The sequence below is a fragment of the Helianthus annuus genome, chromosome 10 (assembly GCF_002127325.2).
Source record: "Helianthus annuus cultivar XRQ/B chromosome 10, HanXRQr2.0-SUNRISE, whole genome shotgun sequence".
NCBI classification, from domain to species: Eukaryota; Viridiplantae; Streptophyta; class Magnoliopsida; order Asterales; family Asteraceae; genus Helianthus; species Helianthus annuus.
In genome coordinates this window covers 137,788,220-137,802,883 of record NC_035442.2, presented here as the reverse complement: position 1 = coordinate 137,802,883, position 14,664 = coordinate 137,788,220, and the positions used below count along the sequence as shown (strand labels likewise).

The window sequence follows — 14,664 nt, the reverse complement described above, 5'->3', positions numbered from 1 at the left end:
CAAATACAAGGGCAGTTGTGTCATTTTGGTCTCATACGCTGCGTAGTGACCTCTAAGGAGCGTATATAAAGCTCCATTTTTGTATTTTTTTTTATCATGTATTCCTTTGTTTATTTATAAAAAAAAGAAAATTATTTATAAAAAACAATATTATTAGTAAATAATACAAATATAAATTATAAAAATAAAAAATAATATAAATATTATGAATTATAAAAATTAAAAAAGAAAATTATTTATAAAAAAAACAATATTATTGGTAAATAATACTAATATATTGTTTTGTTATCGTTTAAATTAAATTATCGTATTCCTTTGTTTATTTATTAAAAAAGAAAATTATTTATAAAAAAAGAATATTATTCGTAAATAATACAAATATATTATATTGTTATCGTTTAAATTAAATTATCTTATCGTATTGCATCGTATCGTATCGTATTGCATCATATCGTATCGTATAGTGTATAGTATATAAGTCTCGTATAGAGGCCTATACGGGTGTTATTGTTTAGTATCGTATCGTATCGTATCGTATAGTGTAGTATAAGTCTCGTATAGGTTTCCTATAGGTCTTGTATATGCATATAGGATTAGACGGGACTTAAACCACACCTATACGATACTACGGTATCACACTTATAGGCTTATACGAGGTTAATACGTGACCTAAACCACACCTATACGATACGATATCACACTTATAGGCTTATACGAGGTCAATACGTGACCTATACGACGCAATACGATACAATATCACACTTATAGGCTTATACGAGGTCAATACGTGACCTATACTACGTTATATGATACGATATCACACTTATAGGGTTATACGAGGTAAATACGTGACCTATACCACACCTATACGATACGATATCACACTTATAGGCTTATACGAGGTCAATACGTGACCTATACGACGCTATACGATACGATATCACACTTATAGGCTTATACGAAGTCAATACATGACATATACTACGTTATACCATACAATATCACACTTATAGGCTTATACGAGGTCAATACGGGACATATACTATGCTATACGATACGATATCACACTTATAGGCTTATACGAGGTCACTACGGGACATATACTATGCTATACGATACGATATCACACTTATAGTCTTATACGAGGTCAATACGTGACCTAAACCACACCTATACGATACGATATCACACTTATAGGCTTATACGAGGTCAATACGGGAACTAAATCACACCTATATGCTTATACGGGTGTTATATCGTATCGTATAGTATCGTATCGGGTGTTATTTTCCTTTTTTTTATAAATAAACAAAGAAATACAAAAAAAAAACAAAAATAGAGCTTTATATACGCTCCTTAGAGATCACTACGCAGCCTATAAGACGAAAATGACACAACTACCCTTGTATTTGGCTTCGTATAGCCTTAATACAAGGGCAAAAATGACATTTTCAGACCTTTACATACGCTGAGTATTGGTCAATACGCAGCATATATAAACTATAAGGGTTAAAAAGATAATTTTACCACAGGTTTGGGGTTAAAAATAATTTTACCACCCTTTAAATACGCTGCGTATTGACCTATACGCAGCGTATATAAAGGTCTGAAAATGTCTTTTATACCCTTGTTTTGAGGCTATAGGAAGCCAAATACAAGGGCAGTTGTGTCATTTTGGTCTCATACGCTGCGTAGTGACCTCTAAGGAGCGTATATAAAGCTCCATTTTTGTATTTTTTTATCATGTATTCCTTTGTTTATTTATAAAAAAAAGAAAATTATTTATAAAAAACAATATTATTAGTAAATAATACAAATATAAATTATAAAAATAAAAAATAATATAAATATTATGAATTATAAAAATTAAAAAAGAAAATTATTTATAAAAAAAACAATATTATTGGTAAATAATACTAATATATTGTTTTGTTATCGTTTAAATTAAATTATCGTATTCCTTTGTTTATTTATTAAAAAAGAAAATTATTTATAAAAAAAGAATATTATTCGTAAATAATACAAATATATTATATTGTTATCGTTTAAATTAAATTATCTTATCGTATTGCATCGTATCGTATCGTATCGTATCGTATTGCATCATATCGTATCGTATAGTGTATAGTATATAAGTCTCGTATAGAGGCCTATACGGGTGTTATTGTTTAGTATCGTATCGTATCGTATAGTGTAGTATAAGTCTCGTATAGGTTTCCTATAGGTCTTGTATATGCATATAGGATTAGACGGGACTTAAACCACACCTATACGATACTACGGTATCACACTTATAGGCTTATACGAGGTTAATACGTGACCTAAACCACACCTATACGATACGATATCACACTTATAGGCTTATACGAGGTCAATACGTGACCTATACGACGCAATACGATACAATATCACACTTATAGGCTTATACGAGGTCAATACGTGACCTATACTACGTTATATGATACGATATCACACTTATAGGGTTATACGAGGTAAATACGTGACCTATACCACACCTATACGATACGATATCACACTTATAGGCTTATACGAGGTCAATACGTGACCTATACGACGCTATACGATACGATATCACACTTATAGGCTTATACGAAGTCAATACATGACATATACTACGTTATACCATACAATATCACACTTATAGGCTTATACGAGGTCAATACGGGACATATACTATGCTATACGATACGATATCACACTTATAGGCTTATACGAGGTCACTACGGGACATATACTATGCTATACGATACGATATCACACTTATAGTCTTATACGAGGTCAATACGTGACCTAAACCACACCTATACGATACGATATCACACTTATAGGCTTATACGAGGTCAATACGGGAACTAAATCACACCTATATGCTTATACGGGTGTTATATCGTACCGTATAGTATCGTATCGGGTGTTATTTTCCTTTTTTTTATAAATAAACAAAGGAATACAAAAAAAAAAAAAAAACAAAAATAGAGCTTTATATACGCTCCTTAGAGATCACTACGCAGCCTATAAGACGAAAATGACACAACTACCCTTGTATTTGGCTTCGTATAGCCTTAATACAAGGGCAAAAATGACATTTTCAGACCTTTACATACGCTGAGTATTGGTCAATACGCAGCGTATATAAACTTTGTGAAAAAATGATCCCTCAAACCTACCAAAATGACCCAAAAAAGTCTAATGGTTTATATACGCTGCGTAGAGAGCTATACGCAGCGTATATAAACCTTGTTTTCTGTGCAATGATTGGTAATTAGGCACTGAGATCCATGGTTTATATACGCTGAGTATTGGTCAATACGCAGCGTATAGGGTTAACCCTATACGCTGCGTATTGACCAATACGCTGCGTAGGTAAACCCTAAGTGTGCAGATAGGCAAACTGGGTGTGCAGATAGTTAGGGCCTTAATAATATGCGACTAGAGTTTGTGTAGGAACAAAATCATACCCGTTTGAACAAGTGTACATCTTGACCCAAGAATCGATTTTAAAATCAAAATCACAACCATCGACTCATGATTTGGATTAATAATTTATTGGAACGTGGCAATATATTTAATCATATTATAAACAGAGAATAACATGGCAAATATAAATAGCATATCAATTGGTGGAGTGGGTAACATAAGATCATATTATTATTCCTACAGGCTTCCACAAGGTTCACCATCGTTCGCGCGCGCCATATAAATATATGTTGACACTGCAAAAAAGTGTGCTAAACACTGCAAAAAGTGTGCTAAATTTAACCTCTCATGAAAAGCTTTCTTTCTAAATGGAATCATCTTTAATGAGAGAATACCTTTTTCTTCTTGACTGATTCTTGCTACTTTAAATGTTTTCTTGATCAAAAAATACTTAAGATCTTTCTTTTTTATCTAGCTGCTTGGTGTTAACGATGGATGGAATAGATATCTACAAAGCTAGTAACAGTTTAAGGTTAGGAAGTTCAAGAAGAAGCCGCAATGGAAGAATGGGGAGTTTAAGATCCGGAAGTACTTCTCTATGGAGGAACACTGGGATGGATGTGTTTTCGAGGTCTACTCGTGAAGAAGACGATGAAGAAGCTTTGAAATGGGCTTCTCTTGAAAAGCTTCCAACGTTTGATCGATTGAAGAAAGGTTTGCTTTTTGGATCAACTGGACCTCCACAAGAAATTGATGTTGATAATCTTAGCTTCGAAGAGCGAAAGCGATTACTTGACAGGCTTGTAAATACCGCTGATGAAGATAATGAGAAGTTCTTGTTAAAGCTCAGGAACAGAATTGATAGGTATTCCAACTTTTACCTATATTTTTGTTGTTTTGACTTTAAGATTGATGTTGTGTTGAAAGCTATTGATTGTCTAGCAAACCATTGTTAAAATCATTATCATCCCTCTCTCCTCCACGGCAACGTTAGTGCTTCCACGTCAACGGTACGGAAGAATATTTGTGGTCATGTCAATTTGTCTCCTTCTTTCCTCCCTCTCTCTTCCCTTTTTTTCAGAAAACTTCAAGGGCCCTCTCTCTTTCTTTCTTTTTTTTTTTTTTTCATAAAACTTCAAGGACGGCGTCTTTAGGCCATTAAATATACCAGCACCGCAAGGGTGCACGGCCGACGTGGCATGTAGACACTACCAAGGAACACCACCTCGTACCGGTGTTGTTGCTTTTTTTTTCCGTGTGTGGAACGGGACCAAATAGTGGAGATCAATTTTATTTATTATATTTTTTGAATAAATTTTTTGTTATTTAATGTGATTTTTCTCTTGCTCTTGATATTTTTTTTAAAGAAACCCGAATACACAAATTTGCTTAATTTTCTTGTGAACATTCCGATATATTTTTCTTAATCAAAACAGAGTTGTATTCAAGTAAAGAACTTTTGGTCTCGTAAACGTTTTTCGCTCATGCTTGGATCAAAAACATTGGTGGAACATATATGGACACTTTGACTACCAGAGTAGATATTTAACTTTTTTATTTTTTATTTTTTATTTTATGTTTATGGTTTTCATATTGACGTGGTGTATTTTTTTTTCTCCATCAAAAAAATGATTAATAGTATTGGGCTTGGGCCTCTTAAACTCACTCTCCAATCCTCCAGAGTTCATGGGCCATGGCAGAGGATAGATGTGAGTATGTGACCATGATGCAACAATGATCAACTGATTCGGGCCATGGTGGACTCAAGCTCGAGCTCGAAATTAAATGAGGCCGTTTGGCTCGGCATGAGCTCGAGCTTGAAGCTAAAAAAGCCAATGAGCCGAGCTGAGCTTGGCTTGGTTACAAAATGAGCCGACTCAGCTTAGGTTGTTTCACATCGAGTTTTTTTAGCTAGTTTTTTTTTCGAGCTACCTACGACCTGAGCAACGAGTCGCGAGCTTTTGAATGGCCCTAATTTCTAACGAGTCTTGTATAACTTACAAGCAAAGTCTTTTATTATTATTTTTTGAAACTTATTTCCAACCTAAGTTAAATTGTCCGTTTCTTTTATTAAGTGACGGTTGGTTGTCACAGGGTTGGGATTGATTTGCCAACAATTGAAGTTAGATTTGAGAATGTGACTGTGGAGGCAGACGTTAAAACAGGAAGCAGAGCTTTACCTAGTTTTATAAACTTCCATATTGATTTATATGAGGTAAACAATTCAATCTCTAGATTCATTAAACTTTATTGAATAGTTCCTCCATGCATTTGATAAAACATGCATCTATTTTTGTATTCCATTAGATGTTCTTGAGCTTATTCCATCTGCTTCCAAATACGAAAAAGCATATAACCATCCTTGACGATGTTAGCGGGATTGTAAAGCCTAGCAGGTGAGTGGAAAGAAATAATATAACTCTACTGCCCTCGGGGGGGGGGGGGGTGTTAGGGTTGTAAACTAGCCAAGCCAAGTGGGTTCAGGCTCGACTCGTGGCTCGCTTATCTTAACAAACTGAATTGTTGAGATTGAGTTTGGCTTGTCAAAAGTTTGAGCTAATTTGTTTAGTTTAATTTTTTTTTTCATTTCAATTGTTAATATTTTACACATATTGATATATTTAAAAACAAGTGTAGCATACATATTCCGGGTTAAATATTATATATATTAAAATTTGGGCTTTAATTTAATCGAGCAAGCCAACAAGCTACCTTACCTTGGCTTAGCTCAACTCGTTTATAAATTATGATCTGATTTCGACCAAGCTTTAATCTAACCGATCTTGGCGCAAGCCACAAGTAGTGAGCTTTTTAACAGCCCTAGGTGGGTTACCTACCTTGGTTTACTAGATCTAACATAATAAAACATGCTTATAGAATGACATTACTTTTGGGCCCTCCGAGTTCTGGGAAGACGACACTCTTGTTAGCCTTGGCTGGTAAGCTCGACAAGGAACTTAAGGTAAATTATTGATCCTAGTGACTTCTTTTCTGGATTGAAATATTTTCAGTTAATCTGTAACTTTTTTGGTTTTGGCCCAACAGTTGCAACTGTATGAACAACATGAATAATAATTCTGGACTAAAGTTCAATATATATGTTTCTTTATGTGTTTATAGAGTTCTGGGAAGGTGACATACAATGGGCATGAGTTACATGAGTTTGTACCTGAAAGGACCTCTGCTTATATTAGTCAATATGATACTCATATTGGAGAAATGACTGTCAGAGAAACCTTGGCTTTCTCTGCACGATGCCAAGGGGTCGGATCACGTTATGGTTAGATCAAATTTTCTTTTGTGCTACATTCTAAATTGTTCTTTGTAGATATTGTGATAGTTTGTTGATTGTACTTCAAACTGCAGAGATGTTGGCAGAGTTATCAAGAAGAGAGAAAGATGCTAACATTAAACCCGATCCTGATATTGATATCTTCATGAAGGTACAAAACATGATCCATATTAGGGAACACATATCTCTTGTTTATGTTTCCTTTATAGTAATGTGAATTTCATTTTCAAATATGAAGGCTTCGGCATCCAAAGGACAAGAGGCGAATGTGGTGACAGATTATACTCTCAAGGTATGGACTTTATATTGTAATGTATTTTAAACAATAAGAATTGTTAAGGTGTAACATAAGTTATTTCTTGTGAAGTTGTTGGGGTTGGACATCTGTGCAGACACTTTGGTAGGGGATCAAATGATAAGGGGGATCTCAGGTGGGCAAAAGAAGCGTGTTACAACAGGTAAAACAGTAAAAACACATTCGTTTTGATATATACATTCCTATCTTGAACATTAGGCTGATTTTTGAAATACTTTAGGTGAAATGATTGTCGGACCATCGAAGGTTCTTCTCATGGACGAAATTTCTACTGGTTTGGATAGCTCTACAACTTTCCAAATTGTGAAATCGCTTAGACAATTTCTTCATATACTTGAAGGAACTGCTGTCATTTCCCTTCTCCAACCGGCCCCGGAGACCTATGATTTATTTGATGACATTATTCTTTTAACTGATGGGAAAATTGTGTACCAAGGACCACGCGACAATGTGCTAGAGTTTTTTGAATTTATGGGATTCAAATGCCCCGAGAGGAAAGGCGTTGCAGATTTCTTACAAGAAGTATGTTCAATTTTTCTCCATGATTCATTTAAACACCACAACCCTCAAATTATGTTCAACTTTAACTTTTTTCCTAATGTACGCACCCTTACCCACATTTCTGAAAGTGACTGTTTCTCAACTTGAACCTGTGACCTCCAGGCATGTGGTAGCAACAAAACTATTGCTTAAAGGTTCGCCCCTATGTGTGATCCTTTTAATACTTTTATAATTGTGGCATAGGTGACATCAAGGAAAGATCAAGAACAATACTGGATGAGAAGAGACGAGCATTACCGATTCGTGACTGCCAAAGAATTTGCGGAGTCATTTCAGTCATTCCATGTTGGAAAGAGACTCGGGGATGATCTTTCCACCCCCTATGAAAAATCCAGAAGCCACCCAGCTGCTCTTACGACCGAAAAATATGGTTTAAGCAAAAAAGAGCTCTTAAAAGCTTGCGTTGAGAGAGAAATCTTACTCATGAAGAGAAATTCATTTGTTTACTACTTCAAATTGACCCAAGCAAGTGTTATCATGTTTGTTAAAAGGTTTTGATTCTCTTGCTTAGTTAGTTCTAATCATAACTAATTTATTTCTCTTGGTTTTCAGCTATTTGTCATGGCGGTAGTGTCTATGACAGTATTTTTACGAACCAAGATGCATAGAGACACCATAGAAAATGGAGGAATATATTTGGGTTCCCTATTCTTCGGTGTGGTTATGATCATGTTCAACGGGATGTCTGAGATTTCAATGACGATTGCAAAGCTTCCAGTGTTCTATAAACAACGAGACTTCCTGTTTTATCCGTCATGGGCATACGCTCTGCCTTCATGGATCGTCAAGATTCCTGTTTCATTTATTGAAGCTGGTTTATGGACTATTCTCACTTACTATGTAATTGGATATGATCCCCAATTCACAAGGTTAGTTTTCAAAATCAAAGATGACAACATCATTATTGTTTTTACTTCTATGTTTTTTTAACGAATCTATCTTTATTGTTTTGTAGATTTATCCGGCAATTCTTTTTACTTTTAGCGGTTAATCAGATGTCTTCTGCATTGTTTCGATTCATTGGGTCATTGGGTCGGGACATGATTGTTGCGAACACATTTGGTTCATTTGCGCTTCTCTTAGTCTTTGTATTGGGGGGCTTTGTTCTTTCTCGAGGTACTTTGTAGTTGTAACTTTGGGAATAAAAACCGGTAAATTGTGTAGAAAGATAACGACCTTTTATTGAATTTTAATCCTTAAAAAATATTATTTTTTCTCTCAAAGGTGTAAATTTTTAAATTTTCTTTATTTCATGTAAGAAACATTTAGTAAGGAAAATATTAATTGTCCTCTCTCAAAATATTACTAAATTTTCTTAAATAATTATAAATTATTTGTCCATTTTACATTTTACCTTTTACTTTAAGTTAACCTACTTTCAGTTTTGTTTTGATATCCAATTTACTAGCTGTTAATTACTTCAAGCGTCCATATGTAGAAAAACACTAATAGTTTGGTAAAAGTTAATTATATGTTTTTATACAAGTTAGCTTGTAAAAAACACACAAAACTCAAAACATTTATCCTGTTTAGCTAACAAACACAATTTTCTAATTACAGATGATGTGAAGAAGTGGTGGCTATGGGGTTATTGGGTATCTCCGATGATGTATGCGATGAATGGAATCGCGGTTAATGAATTTCTTGGGGACAGGTGGAAGAAGGCAAGTCTCTCTATTTTTTCTTATATGCTTATGGATTTAAGTATCAAACAATTACCTCAATTTTCAAATTATTTTGCATGTTACAGCCTATAAATGATACGACACTAGGGAAAACTATCATCACTTCCCGAGGGTTCTTCGCAGAGGCTTATTGGTATTGGATTGCGGTTGTGGCTTTGGTTGGATTCGTATTTCTCTTTAATATCTGTTTCACTCTATGTCTAGAATTTCTTTACCGTGAGTATCTTTCTCTCTATATCTTGGTGTTTTGAACTTTTCATCACCACAATAAACATCTGATGGTTAATCTGCATAAACATATGAACTAAGTATTAGACATTCCCATAAGCATGGAGAAAAACATTTTTACAAACCACATATTTGTTGGATCGAGCCGTAAACGAGCCAAGTTGAGCTCGGGCTTGAACTTACACGAAACAACTTGTTTATTTTTCAATTTTTTTTAAATTTTGTATTTTTACACATATTGATATATACAAATAAATATATATAATATTTAGAATTTATAAACTGCACAATTTCTGACTTATATATAAAATTTTTTTGGGTTATAACAGATGCATGTGTGTGTATGCATATACATACTAAAATTGGGCTTTAATTTAAACGAGCCAACTTACCTCGGCTCAAGCTTGGCTTGTTACAAACGAGCTAATTTTGAGTGAGGCTTGAGCTGTGAGATTTTTTTATAGTAAGCATAGTAACCATTATCTGACTTTTATTGTGAATTCTAGCTTTTGGGAAATCCCGGCCGACTGTATCAAGTCAGAGTGAGAGTGATGAGAGCGTTGTTGAGCCAACACCAACGGTTGGGAGCCAACAAAGCAAGAAGAAAGGAATGATTCTACCGTTCCAACCACTTTCACTTACTTTCAATGATGTCAAATACTCCGTGGATATGCCACAGGTAACTTAATACTGATTTCTTGCTGTAATCAGTAATCCAATCTATAGTATTCATTTTAACTAAAATCCAACGGGTGTTTCTTACAGAGAATGAAGGAACAAGGAGTGGATGAAGATAGATTGCTGCTACTTAAGGGCGTGAGTGGAACTTTTAGACCTGGCGTTCTAACCGCGCTAATGGGAGTTAGTGGTGCGGGGAAAACTACTTTGATGGATGTACTAGCAGGAAGAAAAACCGGCGGGTATATTGAGGGCGACATAAGGATTTCAGGGTACCCAAAGAAACAAGAAACATTTGCTCGGATTTCTGGATATTGTGAACAAAACGACATCCATTCGCCTCATGTAACTGTGTATGAATCCTTGCTCTACTCAGCTTGGCTAAGGTTGTCACCAGATGTTGACGAAAACACTAGAATGGTTAGTGTACATTTTGTCAAATGAAGACAAATTTGTGGTTAATTAACTAATTAATGCTATTATCTGATGACTGATGGTGATTTATTTTTTTCAGATGTTTGTTGCGGAGGTGATGGACCTTGTAGAGTTGAATCCATTGAGAGACGCGCTAGTCGGGCTGCCTGGTATTAATGGGCTCTCCACTGAACAACGAAAAAGGTTAACCATAGCAGTGGAGCTCGTAGCCAATCCTTCAATTATCTTTATGGATGAGCCGACATCCGGGCTGGATGCGAGGGCGGCTGCTATTGTGATGAGAACAGTTAGAAACACGGTTAACACGGGAAGAACAGTTGTGTGCACCATTCATCAACCTAGCATTGACATATTTGAAGCTTTCGATGAGTTGTTCTTGATGAAAAGAGGAGGAGAAGAAATATATGTTGGACCTATAGGACGTAATTCATGCGAACTGATAAAGTACTTTGAGGTAAGATCTGATTAAACTGAGATCAAACAACCAAACAAAACGTACACAGTAAAATTCCGCTCATAGCAAAAGTTACTCTTAAGGTTTGGGGAGGGTGGGAAGGGCAAAACTTTCCTCTATCCCAGGGTATAGAGAGAGAGGTTGCTGCTCCCACTGAGACCCCCGGCTCTAAAAACCCCACTTGTAAAGTGTAGTAAACCAGGCAACACAAGTTGTAGCTAAGAGAATTAAAACCAATAACAAGACAAGAGTGCTAATTATTTTTATAATAGTAATAACTACCAATAACATAAAGTGATTAGAAAATTATATTAAAATGTAAGTGATTAACAACCTGTTTTTCTTTATTATGTTTATTAGGATATCGACGGGGTAGCGAAGATAAAAGATGGATACAACCCTGCAACATGGATGTTGGAAGTCAGCACATCATCTCAAGAACTAGCATTAGGAGTCGATTTTGCTGAAATCTATCGAAATTCAGAACTATTTAGGTGAGTTTGTGACTTCAATTCTCTGATATGTGTACAAGTTTAGTGATAAAAATCAATATATTGACACAGGAGGAACAAGGCCCTTATTGCTGAATTAAGCATACCATGTCCTGGTACGAAAGACCTCTATTTCGCGACCCAATACTCGCAGTCTTTCTTTGTCCAATGTATTGCTTGCCTATGGAAACAACGACAATCCTACTGGCGGAACCCTTCTTACACTGCCGTCCGTTTTGCTTTCACAGCCTTTATCGCCATCATGTTTGGTACTATGTTCTGGGATCTCGGTAGTAAAAGGTATAATAAAAAGCTGAAATTAAAACTATAAATGAGCCGAGCAAGACTGGGCTCGGGCTCGAAGCTCGATCTCCGAACCAGCTCGGCTTAGCTTGTTTATCTTAGCCCTGGCCGTTTATTGACTCGTCTATTTAGCTCGTTTTAATTTAAGTTTTGTATTTTTTACACCTTTAATATATACAAATACCCAAAAAATAATAAAACTGTTAACATACATATAATACAAAATACATAAACTACACAATCAATAATTAATATTTAGAGTAAATTGCAGTTTGGGTCCCTGTGGTTTATAGCATATTGCTATATTTTACAAATATAAAAAGTCTTGCAAATAACACACCAACGTTTCAATTTATTGCGAGACTTTTCATATTTGTAAAATATAGCAATGAGCTATAAACCACAGGGACCAAAATAGCAATTTACTCTAATATATATTAAAATTTGAGTGAGCTTCAAACGAGCCTTTAGCCATGAGATTTCTAATTGAAATGCAAATAGGTTCTTGTTTTCAGTTTTGTTACATTGATACATTAGTTTTCATTGATCATACACGGGTACTCAAAATTTCAGGAAAACCCAACAAGAACTATTTAACGCAATGGGTTCCATGTATGCGGCTGCTCTCTTCCTCAGTGTCCAAAATGCATCAGCAGTGCAACCAGTCGTAGACATCGAACGTACTGTCTTTTACAGAGAACGAGCTGCTGGAATGTATTCTGCTCTTCCATACGCACTTGCTCAGGTGACTACACCTTATGATATTAGCAAGTGTATTTTAGTTATTTTCACATTTCGAGTTTTGATGTGATGAAACTTTCGTGTGTTATATATATGTAGGCACTGGTGGAGATACCTTATATTTTCACACAAACCGTCGTTTACTGTCTCATAGTTTACGCTATGATGGGATTCCAATGGACAGCAGCCAAATTTTTTTGGTACACATTCTTCCAGTTCTGTAGTTTGCTGTATATGACATACTACGGGATGATGACTGTCGCAGTCACCCCCAATGCCAACATTGCTGCCATCGTCGCGTTCTTTTTCTATGGTGCTTTTAATCTGTTTTCGGGCTTCATCATCCCTCGACCTGTAAGTTTCTTAACGTTTTCGCTAATGCTAATTCCTAACATCCTAACTAACCCCGATCTCTGTTTCCATTTTAACCATTGCTGTTAACATCCAAACGCAACAGAAAATTCCTGTGTGGTGGCGATGGTACTACTGGGGTAATCCGCTGGCGTGGACAATCTACGGCATGGTGGTGTCACAGTTTGGTGAGTATGACGACTTACTTGCGAACGGGGAGACTGTGAAGGGGTACATGAATCGGTATTTCGGCTTCAAACATGATTTTCTTGGTGCGATCGCTGGAGTTCACATCGGATTAGTTCTTGCTTTTGCGTTTATATTTGCTTATTGCATCAAATCTTTCAATTTCCAGAAGAGATAGATCTAATTCAGATGTTTGAAACATTCGTTTTTTTGTGTTGGATTAATCTTGACAGGTCAAGTCGGGTCGTTAGAAGTATTTACTTTAATTGGGTCAGTAAGTTTTTAATGGGTCAAGTTTTCTTAATTAGTCATTTTTTTTTATGTTGAAGTGTTTAGCAAGATCAAGTTAATGGGTTAGTGTCCCAAATTATTAGTTGGTGGGTTAGTGGGTCTTTGTTTTATTCTATATATGTAATGTACATTTTCTTTATGAATGAGAAGTAGGGTTTTGGTAAGCAGTACACATTCTTTGTACGTGAGTTTGAGTTTTGTGTGATTGAAAACTTGAAAACCCAACATTTTGTACCTGAATCTTATATTCCTCATTATGATTATAGATTAGGATCAAATACAAAGGATCCTAATTGTAAGAAGAGTACAAAAGCTCCTAAAAAAACCCACTACAAAAAAAGATCCTAATTTTAAGGTTTTTTGGGGGTTAACTTTTTGTTTTTCTTGGGGGGGGGGGGGTTAGGTTTTTGGGTGGTGGGTGTTTAGGTTTTGGGTGGTGTAGGTCCAGGTTTCGGGACCGAAACCGTGATTTTATGTTTATGTTCAAAGATGGAAGAGATAAGAGAGATGATAACAAACAAACTTTGTATTAATCCGGTAGTAAACATTACAAGTCGGCCCGGTTACATGACAACCGAACTAATACCAAAGAAGTATACATCCGGGGAGAAACCAAGTGGTGATTTCTCCCGGTGAGGTCTCAGACCTCCATTCACTCTCTAGCACACACTTGTGCTCTCACTCTTGTGTTTTACAAGACAAGGTGTTGGTACTTATACTCAAACACAGGCTGCAGGTCGAAGGATCAGACTGACTGGTCGAAACATCATCCTTCGATCAGACAGTCTTCGAAAGATACACACATGCCTCGAAGGATACCATATCCTTCGAGGTCCATCTTCAACTTTCGATGGGTATCTTTCGAGCTCATCGAAGGATATCTACAATCCTTCGATGCCTTATCCTTCGACACCAACATTAACAACCATAACTTGTCTTGCAACAACACACGGTCAACCGAATAACCCTCTCGTTTGACCACTTCAAACGAGCGAGTCTATACATGTTCGATAGACCGTTTCACTAACTATTACAAATTCAGCGTAAAATAATAACTAATCTATTCGACAAGCATCGGACACAAAATCTGCATCAACAAATTCCCCCTTGTCCGTTGCTGTCGAATGCTGAAAATGCAACTGCAATCATTGATCTTTAGTCAAGTAATCATCTTCTCTGTGTTGACGAATTCCCCCTTGACCGATGATCCAGGT

The 14,664-nt window shown here is 35.9% G+C and overlaps 1 protein-coding gene across 1 annotated transcript; it reads left to right on the top strand.

Annotated features, from left to right (window-relative positions):
- Window positions 1-3,929: 3,929 nt before the first annotated feature.
- LOC110885679 (pleiotropic drug resistance protein 1) lies at window positions 3,930-13,614 on the top strand. Its single transcript, XM_022133381.2, has 22 exons — window positions 3,930-4,303; window positions 5,533-5,653; window positions 5,746-5,834; window positions 6,316-6,400; window positions 6,559-6,718; window positions 6,805-6,881; window positions 6,969-7,022; window positions 7,098-7,188; window positions 7,267-7,568; window positions 7,791-8,072; window positions 8,160-8,476; window positions 8,563-8,723; window positions 9,168-9,271; window positions 9,358-9,508; window positions 10,027-10,199; window positions 10,286-10,618; window positions 10,713-11,087; window positions 11,448-11,581; window positions 11,651-11,878; window positions 12,455-12,626; window positions 12,722-12,976; window positions 13,080-13,614. Exons 1-22 carry the CDS (start codon window positions 3,930-3,932, stop codon window positions 13,335-13,337), a joined length of 4,296 nt encoding a protein of 1,431 aa, XP_021989073.1. The 3' UTR covers window positions 13,338-13,614.
- Window positions 13,615-14,664: the final 1,050 nt, after the last annotated feature.